Here is a 23,892-nt window from a genome sequence, read left to right on the forward strand (position 1 = left end):
AAGCGACGCCGGGGCGGGCGGAAGATGGCGGCGGCGAAGCGCAGCGTCCTCTCCTCCTTGGCCGTGTACGCCGAGGACTCGGACCCGGAGTCGGACAGCGAGGCCGGGACGGCGGGCAGCGACGGGGGAGCGGCCTCGGGTGAGGGCGGGGGCTCCCCCACAGGACCCGGTCTGGCGCTGCCCCTCCGCGAGGGAACGGCCCCGCTCGCCCCTGCCTCCCTCCCTCCCCCCACCCCACCCCACCCCACCCCCCCACCCCCACCCCGAGAGTGAACGGCCCTGCTCGCTTCTACCTCCCCTTTCGTTACGTTTGTCTTTTTCCATTCCCCTTCAGGAGAAAAAGGAGGTCTGGTCTCGGTTGGGTACGGTGATGACGACTTCACCCGCTTAGATGGGGATGAGGATGGGTACGAGGAAGAGGACGATGAGAACAGCAGGCAGTCAGTAAGTAGCTCTCTGCTCCCAGAACTTGCCCTGGTCCCCTCAACGTGTTGCAGAGGCTCTTCTCTCTCCAGAGAAAGCCTCTGGGTGGCAACCTACGACAGAACTTGGAATATTTGACTCCTGGTTTGGGATTCGTCACTTCCCAAACAGTTCTATCCACTTTGTTTTAAAGTAGAAAGCATTTGCCTTGAAGCCCACCAGCACTTTGGCACAGCTTCTGTTGTTTGTCACCAACTGTGTTGCTGCTGCTTGACTTAACGGGTAAATAGTCGGTGCAAGTAAACACCCACACTGAATGAAAACCGTTCTTCAGGTGTAGCTGATGTATGAGAACCCTGTAGGAAGAACACACTGCAGCATGGTCAGCTGGGGGAGTAAATGGGATAGACTTCTGTGTCTTTAACGTATAACTCAGCCCACTCAATCCATCAGGTTACCTTGGTGTAACCCTGTCATGTTTGAGTGTGAGTGGTTTCTATTCGTCATAGGCTTATGCCACGTACATAACATTGCCTAAACACCAAGGTAACTGGTGACTTGTGGGGTCAGGGTGGTCAGCTCCCAGCCTGTGGCTGCAGCTGTAATGCGTGCAGGGATGCGTAGCCCTGTCCTCTGTCTATAGGAGCAAACTAATGAGATTTGAGAAAGGAGAGGGGGAGGCTCTTGTCTCCTTTCTTTCTTACCAGCCTGTTGAATACCACTACATGAAGAACCTGTTTTCTTGTTCGTGTTCCTGTACTGCGTAGCCAGAGCCGGGTCTGTGTTACTGTAACCTTTCCACCTCACGATCTGCTTTGTGTGTGTTAGATCAGTCTTGCATGCGATGCTTGCTCCTTCTGTTTTCCCAGACAGCAGACAAGAAACCTGCCAGTCTCCTGTTCCTGCTTTTGGTTTTGCCCTGTTGCAAGAACTGGGGAAGGTGCAAGGGACAGAGTTCCGGGTCTGCACTTGGCTTAGCAAAGCTGCTTTATTGCTTTAGAGGTTCTTTTTTTTGTATCCCAAACTCCTAAACTCTCCTTTGAGAACTCTGTAGTTGAAAGGAAGTAATAGGTGAGATCTGGGCATTTGTCCTGTTTGGGTATGTTTGGTTAGTGCTGATGAAGGGCCCTGTCAGTGGAGCAGCCTTCATGGAACGCACCTGGAAGGTACAGGCTGCTGTTCCAGTAGTGGCAGTCGATCCAGTCACTCAGGCGCTGGCCTGTGGATCCTGCATATGTTGGGCTCGGGGTGTCCTGGGCTTTGATCCAAACAACTCTCTGCTTGTGTTTATGATCTTCTATAATCATGAGTGTTTCAAGGCAATTATTGGCAACGCTGCATTGTTTGTTGATCCTGCTTCATCCTGGCAGACCCTCTAGGTTAGAAGATTTGGGACCTGTTTCAGTTACCTTTCTGTAACGTGAGTGATTCAACCCACCACTGCTTTGTGCAAAAATTAATTTTGTCTATGAGATACGTGGGGCTGTAGACAGAAGAGGATTCTTGTCTGATAAACACCCAGTTACTTGTTGCTATGGTCCTTTTCCAGTTACAAACTTACTGTTATTAAACTTGGGCAGTTAACACTGAGTTATTGGCATAGGTGCATCTTTCAGAGAGGTGAGCTGGAGAGTAACTGAAGTGAGGAATTTTGACGTCTCACTTCGATGGGGTGAGCTGTTGATTCAGGCAATTAAAATTCACTGCCATTGTTGTCTGGCCAGTCTCTAGCTAGCCTTGCCAGAGGTGCTTGTGTGTGAATTCTCCAAGGTGGACGTTCCGTTAGAACTCTTTCAGGTGCACACCATCATCTCACTTCTGGGTTTGTTTTTCTTTTTGAAGCTGAAACACCAAACTCTTGGTTTGGGGCCAGAGTTGAAATTTGTGGTAGAGTTTGGAGGAAAAAACGTTCTGCTGAATTGTGTGAGCATGAAAAGCATTTTCTGCTCCTCAAATTTGTTTTGAGCTCAGAGTGTGTGTTTGTGTCCAGCAGCCCAGGGAGCACCAGGATGCCAGGGCAGTGGAGCAGCAGCCTCACCCACCAGCTGGGACTGAAGCTGGAGGTCACCTCTTACGTGGTGTAGTTTTTTTTACATGAGGCAGAGTTCAGTGTTTTCAGCTCTCACAGGGCAGGAGTTTGCCCAGTTCTTGGGTTTATTTCTGCATCAAAATAAAAATTGAGTGGAGTCTGTTACCTAAAGCAGTGAAATCTTTCTGTGGTTCCCTTCTGTGCAGTCGTGTTCTGTCATCTGCCAACAAGGCTATGGGGTCGCTGCACAAATAGCAAAGATGCAGTGTCAGCCAGCATCACCAGATCTTTGGGCCTTGGTGCCTGGCCAGACCCTCACGAAGGCTGCGTGTGTGGTTGAGTGGCAGCCGGCTGTGTCTATGCTCTCTGTGCTGGTTTGTGTGTGAGACTGCAATAAGTCTGGCAAACGCTGCTTTTCCTGTGAGTATGGCTTCTCGGGGGCAGATGCAAAATGCCCCCTGCCAGATGGAAGGGACAGAATTATCTATTGGCAAATGCTTTTCTCCCTGTTCTGTTGCTTCTTATTGCCAGGTTCTGGAGCTGCATTGGTTTTGCAGGGAACATCTGCTGCTGAGAGATGCTTTTCCCTAAAATCCCAACTCAAACAAACGCTTCTTTCCCTGACTGTAGGAAGTGGTTTTGTGAGTGGGTGGGGCAAAACTGACTCCATAGAAAGGTTCTCAGACTGCTGCCGGGCTGTGAACACCAGCCTTTTGCTGTAAGTGCAGTGACTTGCCAAGCCTGCTCTTTAAGCTTAATCCTGTAAATTCTTGTCTTGTAGGAAGAGGACGATTCAGAGACTGAAAAACCTGAGGCTGGTGACCCAAAGGTATTTGAAGTGTGGTGTGGTGGGGGGCGGGAAGTGCAGTATGAGAGGAATAAGTCTTAACAGCATGGTGTGGTGTTTGTTTGTCATCTTTTCTAGCTAGTTTCATACTTTCCTTTTGTAGCTGTAACGTGTTTTTGTGATTAGTTCTGGCTTCTGCTAAAGGCAGTTACCCACTTAGGCCGTGGCTGACTCACCACCCACGTGGGGCTTTTAAAAAAAATAAATAAAAGAAAGGGAAAGTGTAATTCCAGCCATCCACGCGTGGGTGGTGTGAAAGGTGAGGATTTGAGAAGGATAGCAGGTGGGAGCTTCAGCAGTTTCAGACTTCCATGTCATCCTTAGCAGACATCTCTTCATACATTGGTGGAAAAGGCAGCAGCCTGCTCTGGCTTTTAAGGTTTTTGAATTCTCGTGGAGCAGCCACCCAGCGCTGAGGAGAGTCAGAAGCATGGCTCTGCTGCACAGCACACCACGAGGCTGCCCTGTGCCAGGCTGGGAACAGAGCAGACTGCTGCCTTACACACTGCACGGGTCATAGATGGCATTGCACTGGCCATGCTGTTAAGAAATCCACTCGAGGCTGGGGAGATGGAGCATCACTGCAAAAGTGGTTTTACGTGGAGCAGCTGCAAATATTTCCTATCTCCCTTTCCCACCAAGTGGCAGTGTTCACCTCGTTCTTCCTCATTGCTGTGAGTTTGCAGTGTCCATGACAACCAGTGAGTAAGAGCTGCAGTTACCATAAGTCCAGAGTGGCAAAACGCGAGGCACTTTATGAGAACTTGCTGACCCTTTTGGATAACTTTGTGTTGTCTCAGCCAAGGTGTTCCTGCTCTACTGGTTTCACTGTAAGACATGACAGACCTGGAAACATGTTTAGATATCATGGGCTCTTTATATTCAGTGAGAGGGTCTCCAGGGCCTGGGTCTGACTACGCAGGAGGTAAATCCTGTAAAATGCATGAATAAGATAAACCCGTTGCAATTCATCCATTAGTCACAGACTTTTCAAGCCCTGAATACGCATTCAGCATTGTTTGAGGGTTTGCCTCATTGCATGTGTGGTGAATGAGCTACTTTGAGGTTGGTCTTGAATAACCAACCAGGACGCTTGAGCCAGGTTGTGTGGAGGAGGAGTTCCCTTGCTGCTGGCATGTCCTGTGATCTGGCCTCATTCTGCGCTTAGACAATATCAGCCACAAGACCTCTGGACATTCAGTTGTGGGTATCGACTGAGGAGATAAAGTGAGGGGTGATGTAAAAACCGTCTAGTGAAGCGGTGGTGGGGAGAGTGGGATTTGGGGCCTGCCCAAATTGCCCCAAAGGGAGATGGTTTCTTACCTCACTCTGTGGTGTTTGTATTTATCTTGGGTTCCCTGATTCTGGGGAGCACGTCCTTGTTGGTCTTGACCAATCACCTGGAAGTCTTCTTCCAGAGTAGACTTCTCTGTCACTGAGCACCTATGAAAGAGTCCCACGCACTGTGCTTGCAGCAGGAAGCAGAATCCTCCTCCCTAAACAGCTGAGTCTCTGATACCTAGATCCTGTAACTGCATTGTGAAGTACACCAGGGACTCATGGAAAATGGGAGATTCAAATCTAGGTAAAACTAATTGCTCTTCCCAACTTCTTTTCTGGCAAAGGCATAGTGTTGAAGGTGGAATCCCACAGCCTGGACAGGTTCTTTATGTCTTTTCCTCAGTTACTGGACCTGTGGGTACAAAACAAAGGATGCTGTGGCAATGGATGTGCAGATTGGTGTTCTGCTGGTGTTGTCTGGAATGTGGAGAGTTAACAGACTGTGCGGTGCAAGCGGCCTAGGCTCCTGCCAGTCCTGACTCTGGTTACAGCCTTGGTGCAGTAATGGAATACCAGCCCACAGAGCACCTGAATGCCCCTGCCCTGCAGGAGGGAGGAAAATGAGCCTGCAATGAGATATTGACCTTGTGCTCTGGTCTCACCTGGGGGGTTCTGTACGTCACAGCACAGAGCTGGCTGTGTAACAGGCTGCAGGCACTGGTCAAGGACGGAGCCCAGCCCTGCCACTTCACTTGCCAGAGTTTCCACAGGGGAAAATCATTAACTTCTGAGCCTTAACTGTGCAATTGGGACTGCCAGTGCAGGAAAGCTGATAAACATTGCCCCTCCCTTGGCTAGTGGATGCCTGACACACAGTACCAGGTTTTCACAGCAGGTGGCTGCTTTGATGTTTTCCTTTTTTGGTTTTGTGTTAAGGGTCCCTTCTGCATCCCTGTGGCACCATTTGAAGAGGCAGCCAGACTGGGATCTAGCAGGAGGCTGTCATGTGTTCAGAGGAATGCGTGTGTCTCTAAGCATGGTGTCTCTAAGCATGTCGAAGTGCCACATCTTGATAATCATCAACTCTTTGTTATGTGTCATTGTTCTCAATCCAGCATACCTGTGAAGGGATTTTGCTGTGCCACAATGAGTAGGTGTGCGCTTCCATAGAGGCTTTTGATTGAAGTGTTTTTTATCCTGCCTGCCCACCAGCCTGTTTGTTTCAATACCAAAATTATCTTGATTTAAAGTGGTGAGTGCTGAGAACCAGTAACTAGGTGTGTATGCAGTAATGTTGTCCCTGTAATTAACTATTGTTTTGGTAAGGCATGTTGATTTTTTTCTTTTTTAATTAAATATACAATCATCAAGCCAGATTCCCCAAAGATCCCTGGATCTACTGGGCAGCTCTCACCTCAAGTGTGACTGTTTTCCTCTGAATGGGAGAAAAAGTGCATTTGGGAAAAGCTGTGTCACTAAAGCCCTGCTGTTCCATTTAAGCATTCCACTGTGGAAAAAGAGTTGCCATTCATAAACTTTAGAAAAGGAGTTTGAATCTTGAGTGGTGGCAGAGTACGAAAGTTGCTTAGGAAGTGTTACTTTTCCACAGCTGAAAGCATCAAGGGCTAATCTTAAAAATTCTGCTTAGGACGCATTAAACGCCATTTGCCTGAAGAACTCTTACTAAAACTGCTGTTCCCCGGAGACCCTCCACGATGGCAGCCAAGAGTCTGTCTTCTCGCAGTGCAAAGGAGCAGCTGTCTGTTAACAGTGGCCTTGTGCTGGGGTTAAGGTCAGGGCTCCTGTAGTTTGTTTCCCACTCATACCTTTGCCTGGGAGCACAGCCTGGAGTTGCCACTGATGAGCACTGCAGTCTGGGATCTGGCTTTGTCTGTTCTGGCTTCCTTTTAGTGAAATCATGCAAAGTGCTGTCTGTGCTTCCAGCTTGAGATACGTTTCCTTCATTTCAGGTGTGCTGTTTTCCAGCACTCACTCAGGGAACCAGAGTTGGGCAGTTTAGTGGTCAGCATTCTGTGCAGAAAGCCTTTAGGTGGAGCAGAGTTAACTGAGGTTCTAACACTACCCTCTTGCTGTTACGGCAAGTGCTCAGACACCAAAACTGCTGATGCCTGGTTCCCATCTTTAACGAGGTGGTTGACCTTAGTTACTGCCCGAGAATATCAGTGGTGGTTGAATCATTTTGCATGCAGGAAACAAAACGGTATTCAGCATCTCTGATTGTTTTGCCTCTTGCCCCATGTTCTTGTGTGTCCCCAGCTCTGTCTGCCCGAGGGGAGAGTGATCACAGCATTGCTGGTCTCTGAAGCTGGCTCACCTACTTTGGGGCTGCTGGCTTCAGTCCAGCTCCTCGTGAGCTGTTTGGAGGATGAGACACATCCACGGACATGCTTGCTCCTTCCTCCCCGCCAGGCATACATGCTGCGGCAGACTCCTCGCTCCCTGCAGCGCTAAATACCACAGATTACTGACAAAGGTGTGGCTGCCTGTCTCCAAAGGAAGAGCCAGGCTTTCTCTGTTTGTCTTTAAACTTGAAGAAAAGTCCTTTCTCAAGCCACTTCCCCTTGCATATTTCCCCTGATAAAAGTCTGAGTTCTTCAAGTCCAGTTCTGCTGTTGCAATTATTTCTGTCTGCCATGCTGGAATGGGCTGTTGCGAATTTGCATGCCAGTGCGTGTCGGTGAGTCTGAACAGTCAGCACAGATGGAGGATTGCCTTAATTACCAAAAAATATCTGAAAACAACTGCTTCTGGGTACAGAAGGACCAAAACCTGCAAAAACTCCATGGGATCCATTTGTGGAGGAACATTTATTCCAGTGAGCATCCTTGCTTTTACACCTTGCCGCTGCTCCAAACTGAGAAGAATTTTTAGTATGATGCCCTAGAGAGGAAAGCTTGTGCAAGAAATTGATTTTGCCAGCTCTCCTGAGCCTTTCCTTTGCTGCTGTGAGGCTTAAGATTTCTCACTGCCCAGCTGCACCACCTGCTTGATTCTGCACTGCAACAGCCCATAAAAAAATAAACTCATCCAAAGCAGCTTGGCATCACAAGCCGTTGGCATCTCAAGTCAGGTAGTGCTAATGTTTCACCTCTGAACCTCTGTTTCCCTGTGGGAAGCAAAAGTGGCTTGAAAGCAGAATTTATGGCATCTGCAGAACAAGGCATGTGTCAGCAGAGCAGGGTGGCTTCAGGTGGAGACTGTGGGAGCTGCACACTTGGAGCATGGCAGCTGTTAGCAGCTGTTGTGCTCCCTGGGCTGTGCAATCTCCTGTGCAAGCTGCCCTGCGCCCTTTACAGCACTGCACCCTGCCCAGTGTTTGTGCTGTAGGGAGTCCACGCTCCCTGGTCTTATGAAGCACTTGCACAGGGTGATGTACAAATGTGAAACTGGGGGTTTGAGCACCAGGGGCAGAGGAGGAGGGCAAGGAGTCAGCTAGGAGGTGCCTTTGGGACCAGGGTGCTGTCACCAGGTGGATATTATTAACTGTGCGTCCACTTGGACATCAAGAGTCTTGGCACACGGTTCCCTGGCTGGAAATTCCTTTGAACAAATAATCTTTGTCAAATATTGAGATAGCTTGTGTCAGGTGAAAGGAATCAGGTTTCAAAGCAGCTATTTAAAGGATTCTGTGCTATAAATGCTTCTCTTCTAAAGCGCTTTCTCATTGAAATGTTTTACCAGGTCTGGGTTGGGTTTTTTAAATTAAGCTGAAATGAAGGTGGATTTTTAGACTCAATTTAACTTACAACGTCAGAGGCAGTGTCAGCTACACACATGCTTTGTTTTGATAAAATGCTCAAGGAGTATCTCAGGAGCTGACTCTCCCTTTTTGTCTGTGACGGTGGTATCCCATAATAGGTAGGTTTGTGAAGACTTGTGCACAGGTGCCACTGCAGACTAAATGTATCAGGTTTTCTAAAGGTGTCTTATTTATGAGCTGCTATGCTTCTCTTGGTATCTGGATCATGGTCCCTACAGGTTTTTCTTAGTTGAATTCCTTATCCTGTGCTGGGCACGTTGCCTGGAGCTGTATGTCAGAGCTGGCAAACAGGATACGGCTGTAGGAAATGGGCTGGTTTAGAGCTTTCTCTTGGGATTCTCCTTTCTCACAATACAAGAAAAAAAGCGAGAGGTGGGGGAATAAAAGTTTTGCTTTTGTTCCCTGGCATTCTCTGCCCCAGACTCTGAACGCACTTCACGTGTGCTGTTTGCGCCCCTCAGCCAGGAGCACGCCAGTGTCAGGCATAGGTCTGTTGAGCAAGAACTGAAACGGTTTTTGTCATGCACTTTTAATGTCAAATGCGAAGTTCCTGATATTCTCTTCTGACAAGTGCTTCTGATGTTTGTGGAAAAGCGAGAACATAATGGCTGGCACATTCCTTTAAAAAGAAAAGAAAAAGCAAAACAAGGAAAAGGAAATAAAAAGAGCACCTGATCCAGGGTTCGGAGGGGCGTTTCGCTTGATGCCCACGCACAAACATCTCGCCCGCCTGCTCTGGCAGAGCCACCTTCCGTGTCAGCTTGGATAACTGTTCTAACAGCATGTGCTAAGTTATAGAGTTTCCTTCCACCATGCTCAGCCAAGTAAGGCTGTTGGTGTGTCAGGACTACAGGAGAGAGTCTGCACTGTGGAGAGCAGGAAAAGGTACAAAACCTGACTGCTGGTGCTTGCTCAGCTGAGAGAAACCCCCTGTAAGGGCGATTGCAGCAGCAGGTCTGTTGGCTGCTAAGGATGGGCTGCACGGAAAAATTCGCTGCATCAGTGTCTTCAAACTAACCCAGCAGCCTGACAGCGGTGTGACCAGTCTGTACAGCTTGTGACTGCTGGTTTGAGTTGGTGTTAAATTTCTTTGTGTGAGCTGTGGGGTGAAATAGTTGGGGAAAGAAGAAATTCTGCAGAGAAACAGCAGTGTCTGAAGAAAAGAGCACGGTTTCCTACGTGCTTTTTTTTAATATCAGCTAGAAGTCAGTGGGAAAATGAAGTTGTAGGGCAATACTTGGCTGCAAATCCGGGGAGCACAACTGAGTTGTTGCATATCTGGCATCAATTTCTCAATTTTTTACAATTCGCATCTTATTTAAAGGAATAGGTTTCTGGTTCTGTATTTTTTCTGCCTCCCTGTTCAGCTGTTAATCCTAGCAGGTGCAAGCACACCTGCAGCAGTACACGACTGCTGGTGTAAGAAACTGATGGGTGAATACATGCCTTTTGGCAACAGCTGAAGCCAACAGTTATGTCCAATGTGCGCTTTGTACTGGATTTATGGATCTTGTTTCAGAAGGGATTTAGTGAGCATTGTTGTAAGTCAGTCCATTCTTTCCATTAAATAAAGCTGTTCTGGGCAAGCTTTTTCAAACCTGAATTCATCAGTCTCAGATTCATATTGTTTTTGCTTCCTTCCTTTAATCTCTGTTCCAGTCTCTGCAAGGATTGTGTTTGGTTGTTCTTTACCATGGAACCTGAGTGGAGACTGGTTTTTATGTAACTGGATGGGAACACTGTCACTGAAGGGATTGTCTGTGTGTCACTGCGGCAAGGTGAAACTTCATCTGGGATTCAGCTCTTTCCTTATGTGTGTACACACACACAGGTTCATCTTGTGGCTCTCCCCTGCCCAACAGATAGATAAGAACTGACCCATCCAGCCAGGCTCATACCAGTCAGGCTCTTAGAGGTGGTGGTGTTGTGCCCAGGACTTGAAGAAAGCATGTCCTAGAGAACTAGGAGGCAAACCTTTGCCTTTGGTACCAGTGCACTGTTACCAGGCAGGTGTTATTAACTGTGCCTCCATTTGGACAGTGACAGTCCTGGCACATGGTTCCCTGGCTGGAAATTCCTTTGACCAAATAATGTTTGTCAGATGTTTCTTCCATTTCACAATTCCACTGCAGCACTGCAGTGTTTATTGCACCTTGTGATTCTCAAGTCTTTATCTCATTCAATTTTATATTGGATTAGATGTGCAGGAAATAGGTGGGTTGCTTTTTTTTAAATGATGTCTTTTCTAATTAGTTCATGGCACTCTCTATGTCCTGAACTCAAGTTAGCCTGAGGGCGTACAGGACAGTTTTCCGTGGGTGATGACTCCACTAGAGGTGTTTAGACTGTCCTGAGGTTCTGGATTTTCAGTACATGCTCAGAGGTTCCAACAGGACTCTTCAAACCTTGCACTGCCAACCTGTACTCCTGTTGGTACTTGCCTCGCCACAGTGCTAGGCGGGACTGAGCAGATAGGAACAGGCACTGTGGAAGGAGCCGCTCATCCCTTTGTTTTCTGAAGGCGTTTGAGAGGCTTGAAAGCAGTCCGACCTAATGAAAAGCTGTGTTGATGTCTTCAGCTCGTTAATGACAGAGCAGTGGGTGTAGGTACTCAGTAATTCACCAGTTAGCAAAAATCATGTCTTCTGGGCAGCAAGGTGCGGCATTGCTGGTGAACTCATTTTCTTTTGCTTGGTGTGGCTCCAGGGTTTCTGATGCCTCAGCCATGGCCGGAGGACACGGAGATTAGACTTGGAGAGAGGGGTGTGGGTGATCAGGCCAGGCAGATACAGTGGCAGCCCGACAGGACTGGCTTTGTTTCACCTGTTGTAAATTGTGAGGCTTGGGCTTTGGATCTAGGATTAAAGGGTACACATTTTTGTTTTATTTTTAATCCTTGTGCTACTCTTTCCAAAGAGCCCGGGAGCAGAGATGTTAAGGCACAACAAGTGCCTTGGCTTGGAGGGGCTGGAGCTGTTGCACCACAGCCCGACTCACAGCAGGGCCTGGGTCCTTGCCAGCCAGGAGATGTGTGTTCCTTCTTTTTCTTTCTATATAAAATAGCTTTAGCTGTGTATTTTTGTGCTCCCAGTGCAATTATGGAGGAACAGTGCCTTTTTTTCCCCATGAATGGCTGTTCAGAGTGCCCTGTAAGAGTAAATGCCACACAAGGAATTTGTGCTTCTGCTTCCAAGGGCTTTGGCTTCTCTGGAACTTGGTGAGTTTTCCCCATGAATTTGGCACAGCCTGTTCCCAGGTCTGGCCTGGTGACCTTGCTGCTGTCCCCTCACTACATGCATCTCTCACCTGGCTGGAAATCGAGTGAAGGAGGGGATTAGAGTGTGGTTACCAAGCAATGAGGAGGCAGCATTATAGCTGTGTCAAGCTGGATGAATAGCTTCAGTGTTTGGAAGCACTGAGGAATTTTGGGCACACAGTCTAGTGAGTCACAAAAGGTCTTTGGGAGCGAGCGGGGGGAGAGGGCAGTGCTGGGATGCAGCTGATGCTGTCTCGGAAGCTTCATTTATGCTGAACTTGATGCCATTTGTGGCTCTCCTGGGGTCTCTCAAATGCACCAGAATGTCTTAGCATTGGTCTCCATGTGATGAAAGCCCATTTAGGAGTGTCCTGTCCTACCAAACACCTCCTGCCCAGCAGCTTCTGGTGCAAACATCTGCTGTGCTCCCGCAACACCGCTGCCTGAATTTCTGTTGCTTTCACTGAGGTGGGGCTTCACTGTGTTGGAGATCCCCAAACAGAGCATGACGAGGCTGTGGAGGCTGCACTTGAGTTTCTGGTAGAGCAGATTGTGTCGCGCCTGGACAGTAGCAGCCAAGAGAGGATTGACAGTGGGAGCGTTCTTCCAAGATGGCAATACGAGATCCATATCGCCACCGTGCTCCCTGGCATTCTGGTGTGTAGAATATCTGCCAAAGGCCTGGTTAGCACTGTTCCAGAACGGAATCCTGGCACGGTTGAACCCCTGCAGCCCAGGACCCTGCAGAGCACCCTGGGTGCCTGTGGAGGGGCCGCTTGGATGCTGCTCTGGAACTGCCGTGCTCTGCTGCTGCTTCTGGGAGTGGTTTGGCTGTTTTCATATTGCTCTGGGCAGCTTGTCCTGCTGACCCCATGTAGAGAACTGTTGGTAGCACAGGCCTGTGGTGGACGTTCCCAGGGCTCGTGGAGTTTCCTGTGGGCTGGATCCAGCTTGTATTTAGCTGGTTATGATCCAAAACATTGGCCCATGGCTGGTGCCAAGGGCCAGTCACTGAAAAATGAAGGATCTGTGGTTTGAGGTGTTTTGAGGAAAGGCTTCAATTATGGCAGCTTTTGTGGAACTCAAAGGGAGCTGAGTGTCCAGGACTGGTGGAAACAAAGCCTTAATTCTTGCATTAAATTTAGACACTGGCTCTGAAAGGAAATGGAGCATCCTTTTAGACTCTGCCTTCCTATGGTACAAACATTGCCCTGTTTTCTAATAACTTGCATTTCATTCTTGATTTTTATTCATTTGTCTCAGAAGTAATGTGTAAATGTCTAAAGAAATGGACAGTAGAGCTTTTTAGAGTGGAAGCACACCTTGATTAAAATCTGTTTCTTCTCCCTTCCTCTCAGGAATTCTCAGAAGTGGAGAAGAGGGATCCTCAGGAGCTCGTGGGTGAGTTCACTCAGAAGTTCACATGTTTTTTCAAAGCAGACCTCCTCAGCTCCCTTTCCTGCAACACACATCTTCACTCTGTCCTGACAGTGCTGAGCTTTGGGTTATTGCCTGCGGTGTTTTATCTCAGTGGAACATTTTCAGTGAAGTCCCCTCTTGGAAGAAAGGAGCCATGCCTAAGAATATTTTCATGTGTTACACTATTAAGATGTATTTGTATCTGCATATTTGCCATGCTGGATTCTGTAGGTCTTTGCATTAGACTGTACCTTATCTAGCGGAAAAGGAACTGTTGCAGGAACCTTATGGCTAGTGTAACGTGAGAACCACTCCCTTTCTAGAAATCTGGACTTCTAGAGCTAGAATTCTTGAATGGAAAAAGGTGCAGGATTTTCTGACACAAAGCAAGTAACTTCTCCAGTCTGGGCATCTCCAGCTTTGTCTGATATCATACGTGATAGTCAAAGCATACTGGTGTTTGTGTGCCTTCAGCTGGTCTGGTGGTCAGAGCCAGCTGAGGGCCACCTTCCCTGCTCATGGCTCTTAGCTGGATTTCGTGATCCACTTGGTGCACACTAGGTAAGTACTGGAGCTGACACAAAGAAAGCACCAGGGATGAGCAGCTGGGAAGGGCATGGCCCTGACTTATGCTGAAGTAGCAATCACATAATCAAAGCCTGAATGGGACAGGGGGTTTCCAGCAGGAACTGCCCCATGCTTGAAGAGGATATATATGTGAAGCTCATTTTGATAGATTTCTGCATCAGTGCTGTCCTTTGGGATTTTTGTGCCACTCTGATGAGTACACAGTGCTGGCAGACCTCACATTTGCTGTTCCCTGCAGCCTTGCAGAATAATACCTGAAGGATGCACTTTTTTGCCCTAGAGTTCTTTGCAGCATGGTTTTTCACCTGCTGGACTGTAGGAAATTCTCTCTCCAGCTCTTAGGATATCCAAGCACAAAGTCAGTGTTCATAAAGGCAGAAAATACAGCTGAGTTGCAGGTCTCTCTCTGCACGTCTCAGCGCACAGAGCAGAAAGGGAACTAGTGTCCTTCCATGGATGGGTGACTCACTGGCATGTTGTTGCCTCCAGTTCTGCCCTCCAGTTTGGCTGTTCTGGTGCCAGGAAAGCAGCAACCCACACACCCTGGTTTATGCCAAGCAGACTTGGTTAGAGTGCTGAGGAATGCTGTTTTAGAGGCCAGGCACCAATGGGTCTGCCTGTCTCCAGGGGAGAGCCATGCCCCTCTGGTCACCCTTTCCAGGTCTCTGCTTGGTTTTTGTGTAGTGTGACCTTCATAGGCAGCCCGGCAACTGATGCTGCCTGAAAGCCCCTGTGGCTGCTAGACATGTAGCACACAAGTGAACCTTGAATGGGAGAGGAGTTCCAAGTGCCGCGTGGGGCCCTGTTATTCACCAAGAGCACCCAGGGTGCTTCACCACTCCTCGGCTGATCCACACTCTGTGTTCAGCCACAGACAGCTCTCTGTTCTTTTGGTTTTCTCTGCACTAGGAAAATACACTTGCCCACCTGTAGGCAACAAAGCTTCCCTTCGCCCTCTGTCCACATCTCCAGCGTAGCCTGTGGGCCGGGAGCCGTCATTTCCTTCAGGAAGGGACTTGAACACACAGTTCGCGGTGGGGCACCTCTCTTCGGTGCAATGTGTCCACACTACTGGCTATACTGGTCAAATAACCCCTCCACCTGACACTGAAGCAGGTTAAATGTAGCTTTTCCAGTTAATTATCTGCCTCACCAAGGTCTGGCAAGCAAATATCCTGTGCTTGCTACTGAGGTGTCGAGTCTTTGCTTGGTGCACCCTCATAGCTGGCTGTGCTTTGGGCTGCTGTGCAGACCCCAGGGACAGCCGAACGCCTCTGCCTCGCTGCAGCTCATGTGTTGGCTGCACAGACAGCTACAAGCAGGTATTGCTTGCGGTGATGAGGTGTTATCCTTTAGATCAGCTCAGGGAAGGAAGATGTACAGACTGGGCAGCAGGGCCATGTCCTGCTGCTCCTGCTTTCTTGAACTCCCATGCAAGTCATGAAATCAGCTTTATGGCCCTTGTGCTTTACCTGGGCTGATTAAAGGACAATATTTACTTTCTGTGAGCCCGACGGGTGTGCCTGCAGTGATTAATCGTGCCAACAGCCAACTTCCTGTAGTCCCCACTGGAGTTCTGCAGGCTGTGGGCCAGCAAATCAGAGGCCCATTTGAAGGCTGTGGCCATGGTGCTACCCTGACTCATACCGAAGTAAAACTTTGATCTTGGCAGAAACAACAGGATGCAAAGGGCAGTTGGGTGTATCCTGTGAGGACACACCTTGCTGTTAGTCGTCCGAAAACGCCACATCTTTTATACAGGAGCATGTGGCCATGTATGCAAGTTCCAGGCTTATTTTAGATGGCGATCCCAGCTACCCATTCCTCTAGGGAAGGAGTTGGTGGGAAGAGACCATGGAATCAGCCATTCCCATTCATTATCTGTTTGGGGAGGAAGCTTAAGGACTGCTCCAGGGCACGGATAATTGGTGCTTCCTTACTGTAAATGAGCCCGACAGGGTTAAACTCATCCTTTTCTTCCTAATAATGCAGCATCTCAGGCTGGTTGTGATGTGATGAGGTGACTGAGTAATGCTGAATGTCTGTGCTTAGCCTGCGAGGTGCACGTAGCCTCACCGCTGACTCGACCTTCAGCTGCATGAGGCTGTGGTGGGGCTGCAGCAGACAAAGGTGTCTCAGTTGCAGTTCTATAAGCCATGAAGAGATGCCTTCCCCCATCAGTATAACATTGATAAACAGTTGTTTTTACACGGCTCAAACAAAAGAGGAAATGAGCACCAGAACCTGAGAAGTGGATATGTCAATGTACATCATCTCACTGGGAGCTCTGGTTCTGCCCCAGTGTTATTTCTGTTCCACGGGAGCTTTGGATGGATTGCTGAACATACCCTTGCTGGCCAGACAGGTCTTGCCCATAGTTCCCCTTCCCAGAAAAGTTTTGTTTCTCTGTGGCTCTCCTGATGATCTGCAGAGATGAGGAGTCTCTGGGGTGTCCAGCCTGGAGCTAGGCTTGAATTTTGGTTGGGTTTTTTTAGGTCCTGTCTTTGCCTTATGAAGTCTGTATTTGTTTTTTTCTTTCTTACTACTTCTGCTGATGCTGTGAATCTCTTAAGCCATTAATCAGCTTTCACCTTTGCCAGAAAGCTCATTGTGCTGTCTGTTATGCACACTTCTGTCTGTTTGCCCCTGTCTCTCTGGGTTCCTGAAACTCCGGTTCAGGTACAGGTTCCCCATTCCACCAGCAGCTGGAAAAAATAATAAATGTCTGCCTTGTTGTCGGGGTGCTCTGGTTCGCCTGCCTTTCTGTCAGGGCTCTGGCAAGCCTTCCTTCTTCCAGAGAGGCACCAATGGTAAATGCCAAAGGACGCTTTTTGTTCATTACTCACAACTGCTGAAGAATTTAACCCTCAGCAACATCTTGATCAAACAGAATAAGCGGTCGCCTGCCTGGTTTGCTTCTCCAAAGGATATTGTCCTCGTGCTTTACAGTTTGACAAAGGAAATGGAAACTGCAGTAGCACTGAACACAGGTGGTGTTGTTATCTGTAACCTCATCTCTCTGAGGCTCTGTGCTAGGAGGCAGGAGCGCACGCTGTATTCAAGCTTTATGCCTGTCCTTTGGGCCTTTCTAGGCTTTAGTCAAAGGAGCTGAAATGGAGCGTGCTGCAACGAAGGCATCTTTTGTTGAGGAATGTGTCATGGAGGAGCTGCAAATGGGAATGGCTTGGGTGGTGTGACTGCTGTGCTAGAGTTGGGTCTCTTATCCACTACAGACTTTGACTCTGGGATGTGTTCCCTGTACAAACTATGGTTGAGATCAATCCCAGCTGCTTCAGCGTGGCACAAGCCTCTGCTCCAAGGCTTGGCTAGAAAACTGCCTGGGTTTCCCCCAGCTGAATGGGAACGCAGCAAGCAGTAGGGGGAAATGGGGCAGCTTCTTTGGCTGATAACTCTATAAACTAGTCCGTACAGAGCAGGCAGGTACTCAGACAGTACATTCCAACACAGACAGCGACAGCAGCCTGGCATCTGCGCTGTCTGTCTTCAGCCCTGCAGAACAGGTTGTTCTTTCTAGTAGCAGTCTGACTTGGTAAGCAAAGATCAAAGGGCCTGTTAAGGATATGTTAACTTAAGGATGAGATGTAATTTCATGTGGTTAACTCCTGCCAGCCTTGGGAGAGGCTGCTCCCCTGGACCATTTTGATTCATGTAGGTAGGTCTTGAAATAAATAGGATGCAAAGTGATCACCTCTCAAGAAAAGGCAACGAGCCAACCTGTGGAGGATCATGGGATTGATCTCAAGTAAATACGTTGGGTTCTTTATGAGAATATCCTGGCATGAGTTTTTTCAGAGACTCAGGGTTATCTGAGCTGTTCCAAGCAGGACTGGAGTAGTGGGGGCCTTGATGTGTGGCGTGCAGTGCAGTGGTTTAGAGATAGGTTCCACGAAGCAACCTTTGCTTCTCTGCAGATCCTTTGCTGTTGAGAACCTTGGCAACAGTCACATCCTCTCCCAGTGATCCAGCCTTCAGGTTACTCCTTCTTGCTCAGCACTCTGCAAACACCATGTGTACGATTGACAGTGTTCCCATTACTTGCCCATTGTTTCTCAGTGCCAGAGCAGCACTAGCGAGGACATAAAACGCGTTTAATGACTTGCATGGCTTAATTTCCCTTAAGTATTTCCAAATCTCACGCCTGATTTGCTCTCTGCAGCTTCTTTTTCAGAGAGAGTGCGGAACATGTCTCCAGATGAGATCAAAATCCCCCCGGAGCCTCCAGGCCGATGTTCTAACCACTTGCAGGTTGGTATAAGTCCACTTCCACTTTATTTTTTTGAAAAGCTTGCATTTCATTGTGGAGGGGACTGTTTGGGGACTCTGCTCACAAGTCAAAGATCCCACATTAAAGCTTTGCAGCAATTCTAATTTAGGAATATCAAAGTAGTTGAAAGCTTATTTCCAGTCTCTTAGGCTTTAACACGGCTCTTGGTCCCACCAGTGACACAGAAGCAGTGTTTACTGGGAAGGCTGTTCTCCTCTTAACTCAGCAGATTCAGCTCAATAGGAAAGAACGAATCATTGTTCTTTTCTGTACAGACCTGAGAATCCCCAAACTGGAATAGTTGAGGCAGCATTGACTGGATGCCTTTTCCACCTACATATCTCTGAATGATAAACATTTAGAGGGGAGGCTGGTAACTTAGAGGCAGCAAAGGAAAACAAATGCATGTTTTCTCTGGTGAACACCCAAATAATTGCAGTAACCAACTCTGCAATAACTATCTGCTCCGTTCCCCTCCTCCTGATGAGGCAAATGAAAGAGTAGAGGCTGCTGTTCTGTGCTGTCCATTTGAGTTTTAACCACAAGTACTGGCCCAGTAGAAATACAAGTAAGGAATTGCTCCTGGAATGCTCCATCAAGTAAGCTACCGATGTGCAGTGGTGATTTGGAATGACTCATCATCCGGGTCACACTTCCTTCTTCCCTACAGTACCTGGGCACGCCCATTCCTCCTCTTGTGCTGCAGGAGGATTTTACTGTCCTGACATCAGTGGGTTGGAGTGCATTAGATCAGAGGAATGCATAGAGCTTGGGAGAACATGCAGAATAAAGTGGATTTTCTTCCCCTTTGATGGCAATTTGCTATGATGAAACAGAAGCCTTCAAAGATTAGTTCCATTGCCCATCCAGACAATCCATGATGATGCTTTCAGACCTCAGAGGAGGGAGCATCTGTCCCAGTCAGCCTGCTTGGCCATAGGGGAGAGGCGGGGTCCTTGCTCCAAGCAAGGTCACTGCTTCAGTCATCTCATTTCCATGCATCAGGTGGCGTGCTCCTCTTTTTCATACTGGCTCACCCTGTAGTCTTTCTCCCTTAGGATAAAATTCAAAAGCTCTATGAGAGGAAAATAAAAGAGGGCATGGATATGAACTACATCATTCAGAGGAAAAAGGAGTTCCGCAACCCCAGGTGAGCCACCATTGTTTCCTGTGTGACCAAATTCCAAGAATTTTCATCTTTGTTGGAGTTGTAGCAGAGCAGGATCCTGCTTACACTCAAATGATGTCGTCTTCATTCTGTAACTGGGACAGTTAACGCTATTTATGTTCTTCGAGGCAGCAGCTAGAGTTGGTTTGTCAGTTGGATTTTCAACGTACAGGCTTTAGGTGAAGTATCTTAGAAGGCGTGCCTGTTCTGGGAGCTGGGCGGTGAATTTGAAGGAAGTGGGAATAATGGGTTAATGGCTTACAAGCGTAGCATCCCATGTTCTGATTTTATTTTTGCAGTGTGAAGAGATGACAGCCTTTTTCTGCTAACAAATTCAAAACATTTCCATTTACCTGTGGCTCCCTGGCTGTGTTCTGAACTTTTGTCTTGCTTTTGCAGTATCTATGAGAAGCTGATCCAGTTCTGTTCAATTGATGAGCTTGGTACCAATTACCCAAAGGTGAGGAGTGATGCTTCTGACTGGGCAGGGAGTGGGTAAAAGAGAACACAGGGGTGTAAGAACTCACCTCAGGGTTTCCTGAGCCCACTTGTTTAGAGGTCCTCGAATAGAACTTCACCCTGATCCTCTGCATCAAAGAGTGTTTATGTGGTACTGAGCCTTGGTGCCTTCAGCTTTGCTATAAAGGTTCTGAACGAAAGCTGCTCGAGTGTGTTGAGAGACATTGAACTCCTGGAAAGAAAGAAGCTGAACAGCAGAAAAATGCCTCTTTTATCCCAGCATCACTGGGCTTCAGAGCTGCCTCTTCATTCCCAATAGAACTTGGTCCTATAAAAGAAGATCTCATCTGATCAGTGTGTCACTAGGACACAAGAACAAATCAGTAGTGAAGAGAGATATACAACAATTTTGAACTGGATTTTGTGTGTATGTGGAAATACCCCTAATCAGACTTACTTTTTCTTCTTTAGGACATGTTTGATCCTCATGGCTGGTCAGAAGATTCATATTATGAGGCACTAGGTAATTCCAGGAAGTCTTCTTTTTGTCCTAACTTTACTCTTTGTGTTTTGCAGTTAATTAACAGCACCGGAGCCTTCAATTCCTTCATAAATGAGAAGTAATCCCGTGCTGCTCTTTCACTGCTTCCTTCTGGTTGGATGTGCCTGAATGTTACTGTCGCTTCATCAGTCTCAAAAGCGCTTTTATTTAAATTGGTTCTTCAATGTTTTCACCTCTTAAATCATTAATTTAGTGCAGTAATGCTTTGATCAAAAAGCAGCAGTTGGTTTCATGGCAGTTTGATTTTCTATACCCAATTTGAAGTTTTTGATTGTTTATGATGGGAAATCTGTGGGCAAGAGGGAGTTATGGGGTTTTCTGCTCCTAATGCTTATTGTAACTTCTGATCTTCTTCAGCTAAAGCCCAGAAGATAGAAATGGACAAATTGGAGAAGGCCAAGAAGGAGCGCACAAAGGTAGTGATTCAAAATGAAAAGAGACAAAGAGCCAGGATTTCTGTTTGAAATTCTGTTCTGCTGAATTTCATTTTGTTGTTTTGCTGTTCCTTATGAACTGCGCTTTACACTTAACTGTTTGATTTTTCTTAGTTCTGTCCTTTCTTGCATGTGTTGTCTTAGCAGCACTGATCAAGTTGTTTGCCCATCCTTGTAGGCCCATTTCTCTAGGCTCTTTATTCCACTGGATTTCTTTCTGTTTTGTCAGTATTTTTAAACCTGAGCTCTTAGAGGGGTATTCAGTAAGCCTGACACAGACAAGGCACTGCATAAAGAACATCTTTTTTTCTCCATGTGCCTAATGACATGGTTTAGTTACAGCTTAATTTTCTCACCCTCTCTCACTATGAGGTAGTATCTGCTTTCTGTTCTCAGTCATCTGATTTCTAGAAACATTTGGCCTGTTTTAACTTTACCTGGCCTTGTTGCAGAATGTGCATTCTTAGGTACCCCAAAAAAGAAAAGAAACTGGTTTGGAAGGATTTTATTCCTGGCCTTCAGTGATGTTGCCTTTAAGCTAGGGGCTGGCACTAGAAAGCTGCTTAACATTAGTGATTGCCATCTAACCTTGCAGAGGGCTCCTTCCACGTTCAGTACGAGTAGGTATTTGTTCTTGCAGTGCATGCTATGTCTTGCTGCTTGTTTTGGGTTTTGCACAGGAACCCAGGTATCTGATTGCGTCCTTGCCCATGTCTGCAGTTTTGAAAATATGAGACTGTTGTAGCTGTAGTTGCTGGGCTTCCTGCTGTGATGCAGTCAGGGTAAACTGTGCAGGCAGGGACTTGTTCTGCATGTTTCTTAAAGGAAAAAGCACAGCAATTTCTAAGTGTGCATTCTTTAATGACCAGGTTCTGTCCTTTCTGAGCTATATCGAGTTTGAAGAACAAACAAAACCCCACACGTTTTTATTGTAGCTGACTTAGGAGCTGGGTGCAGGAATCCTTAATGATCACGATGTCTGTACGCTCTGGCCCGAGGTCTGCATTGTTCTTCCTGCATGACAGTCAGCTTGGAGGCCAGTGTCTCACACGACATTAAAGCTGTTCTTTAAAAACACAGAGAAGCGATGCAGGTTAAAAAAAGTCTGCATGTATGAACATTTCATGTTTTTCTTCCCACCTTTCTCCTGTGTGTCTCTCCCTTCTCAGATCGAATTTGTGACCGGCACTAAAAAGGGTACAACAACAAGTGCCACTTCTACAACCACCACAACAGCCAGTACCACTGTGGGAGGTAAGGAGCAGTTATGATTGTACCTGTTAATCTGCAGTAATGCTGGGATTGGTGCTTCCTGAGAACCCTGAAGGCTCCCTGTTTTGTGTATATCATGCAAGAAAACATTCCTTCCAGGAGCTATGGCTTTTCTCTTGCCCCTGTATCCCATGGCTGTGCTTCTGGAATGAAAGCTTAGGTCACAGGTTGGTAGTGAGGAGGTTTATTAGTGGGTCAAGGAGTCTTCTGATATCTGGAGTGTTCTCCAGGCTGATATACATTAAGAGATTCAGAAAGACTGATAAGCATTTTCCTGCCACTTGAACTGCAAGGAAGGGAGAAAAAGCCCTGTTGGCTGACTGTCCTGTGCCTGTACCTGAGGGACTGAGAGATGGATGCTCTGTTAAAATTACACATGCTCTGGGGCAGGGACAGAGAGGGAACCTGTCTACATTTGGCTGGAGTTCAGGTGTAAAGTTTTACCGTGTCACTTGGGGCTTGAAGCTGTTCTTCCTCCTTGGCATTTACTGCTGAAATGAATGAAAGAGTTTCCCAGTCCAGCAGGGATATGTTAACGGTTGACAAGACAGGGTGTTATGAAGGGATTGGTGACCTCTAACATAATACTAATCCTCATCTGCTTGATCTAATTAAATTCATAGATGCCCAAAAGAGGAAGAGCAAGTGGGACTCGGCCATCCCTGTAACAACGATAGCTCAGCCCACCATCCTCACCACTACTGCGACGCTGCCAGGCGTTGTCACAGTGACAACCAGCGCCAGTGGATCCAAAACTACTGTCATATCTGCTGTTGGCACCATCGTGAAAAAGGCAAAGCAGTGACTGCTGTGCTGGACCTGGATTTTTGGACTTAATTGTCATTGAAGCCATTGTTCTCGAAAGGGAGCAGTAGCTTTCGCCTTTGGTAAAAGATGACAAGATTCTTTGATACAGACCATGGTTCTCTTCTGAAAGAGTGGGGGCAGGAGCAGGCATGCCAGCTGTGTGCCCACAGGAATGGACCTCTGCCGAAAATGCCTCTGCCTTTGCCTGCTGCGCAAAGAACCAGTCTGTGTGTTGTGCTGGAGGAAGGCAGTACCTGGACTCAGCCTGTAAATGTTATCTTGTTGAATTACTGCATTGGGTTCTTGAAAGTCTGGTTTAAGGTGGGGGAAAAAAAGGCAAGTAGTGAAGGACTCTGAGTATCACCCTTGTGTGTTCCAGGTCCTGCTGAAAGGCTGCCAGCAGTGATGTGTGCCTCCCTCCCTCACCCTAACTCAGTCCAGGACTGCTGGTCAGTGTCCGTCTCCAAATGTGTGGCAGGGACTTGCGGCTGTCCGTGTCTCTGCAGACTCACTCCTTGTTAAGTCCCAATGTCTGTGCCTCTGTGTGTGTCTATGTAGGCCTTTGTGACCATGTATTGCACAGCTGAACGATTGCAGAAGCTGTGCTGGAATAGTTTTGTCACCACCTTGCAGGATGGAGATTGCTACGCAGACCCAATAAACTGTGGAGGTTGGATTTATGAACTCATTTGCAAAGATTGATCTTCCCTTGCTGTGGAATGCAACGGGACAGCAGATAGGCAGAGGAGAACGTATGATTTTGGTTGTGATGTTGTCCATCCTTGTACTGGGTAGTGATGTTCTGTGAGGTGGACATGCGGCTGTTACTGCTCACTCTGCTGTTGTGAACAAGTATTTTCAGTTGAAAATTTTATTGTATAAATCTTCTTACTTGTGTAGCAAAGAATTATTATAAAAATGGCAAAGTCTTTAACAAAGCCCTGGTGTCATTCGTGTGTCAGTGTTTCTCACCTGGGCAAAGGAGAATCAGCATCGGTTTGTGATGCTGTGGGTTACAGGTGCCATTACGTGAGGATGCAGCGATGCCATGAGGGCAGGGGTGGTGCGAAGGTGTTTTCACATGATGGATTCTTTTAAATCTCAAACTCGGAAGGGGAGTTAGTTGAGGCATTGAATTGATGTTGACTGGAGGTTGTCTTGCTGCAGAGGATGTTCTGAAATAATTGGTAACTCAGCTGTTCTTAATGCAGATACTTTAACTCTGTTTCCACATCTTGAACTTCTCCAGAAGTGGCCACCTAGCACCAGTGCCTGGGTCTC

The 23,892-nt window shown here is 47.4% G+C and overlaps 1 protein-coding gene across 2 annotated transcripts; it reads left to right on the plus strand.

The window, feature by feature from the left end:
- SAP30BP (SAP30 binding protein) lies at positions 1–23,550 on the plus strand. 2 transcript variants are annotated; one of them, XM_069872485.1, is made up of 11 exons: positions 1–139; positions 335–444; positions 3,234–3,281; positions 12,976–13,018; positions 17,802–17,890; positions 18,968–19,059; positions 19,477–19,537; positions 20,008–20,059; positions 20,456–20,514; positions 21,702–21,786; positions 22,428–23,550. In XM_069872485.1, exons 1-11 carry the CDS (start codon positions 25–27, stop codon positions 22,607–22,609), a joined length of 936 nt encoding a protein of 311 aa, XP_069728586.1. In that variant the 5' UTR covers positions 1–24; the 3' UTR covers positions 22,610–23,550. The 2 variants fall into 2 exon arrangements, with proteins under 2 accessions (XP_069728586.1, XP_069728585.1); XM_069872484.1 differs by lacking the exon at positions 3,234–3,281 and having other exon boundaries at positions 3–139.
- Positions 23,551–23,892: the final 342 nt, after the last annotated feature.

Source organism: Phaenicophaeus curvirostris, chromosome 19, assembly GCF_032191515.1.
Source record: "Phaenicophaeus curvirostris isolate KB17595 chromosome 19, BPBGC_Pcur_1.0, whole genome shotgun sequence".
Taxonomy (NCBI): Eukaryota; Metazoa; Chordata; class Aves; order Cuculiformes; family Cuculidae; genus Phaenicophaeus; species Phaenicophaeus curvirostris.

Bases quoted from the DNA above. Each gene is read 5' to 3' on its own strand.
- SAP30BP (XM_069872485.1), top strand. From the start codon at position 25: ATGGCGGCGGCGAAGCGCAGCGTCCTCTCCTCCTTGGCCGTGTACGCC. The intron at 445-3,233 runs GTAAGTAGCTCT...CTTGTCTTGTAG, and splicing joins ATGAGAACAGCAGGCAGTCA to GAAGAGGACGATTCAGAGAC. The intron at 19,538-20,007 runs GTGAGGAGTGAT...TTTCTTCTTTAG, and splicing joins TTGGTACCAATTACCCAAAG to GACATGTTTGATCCTCATGG.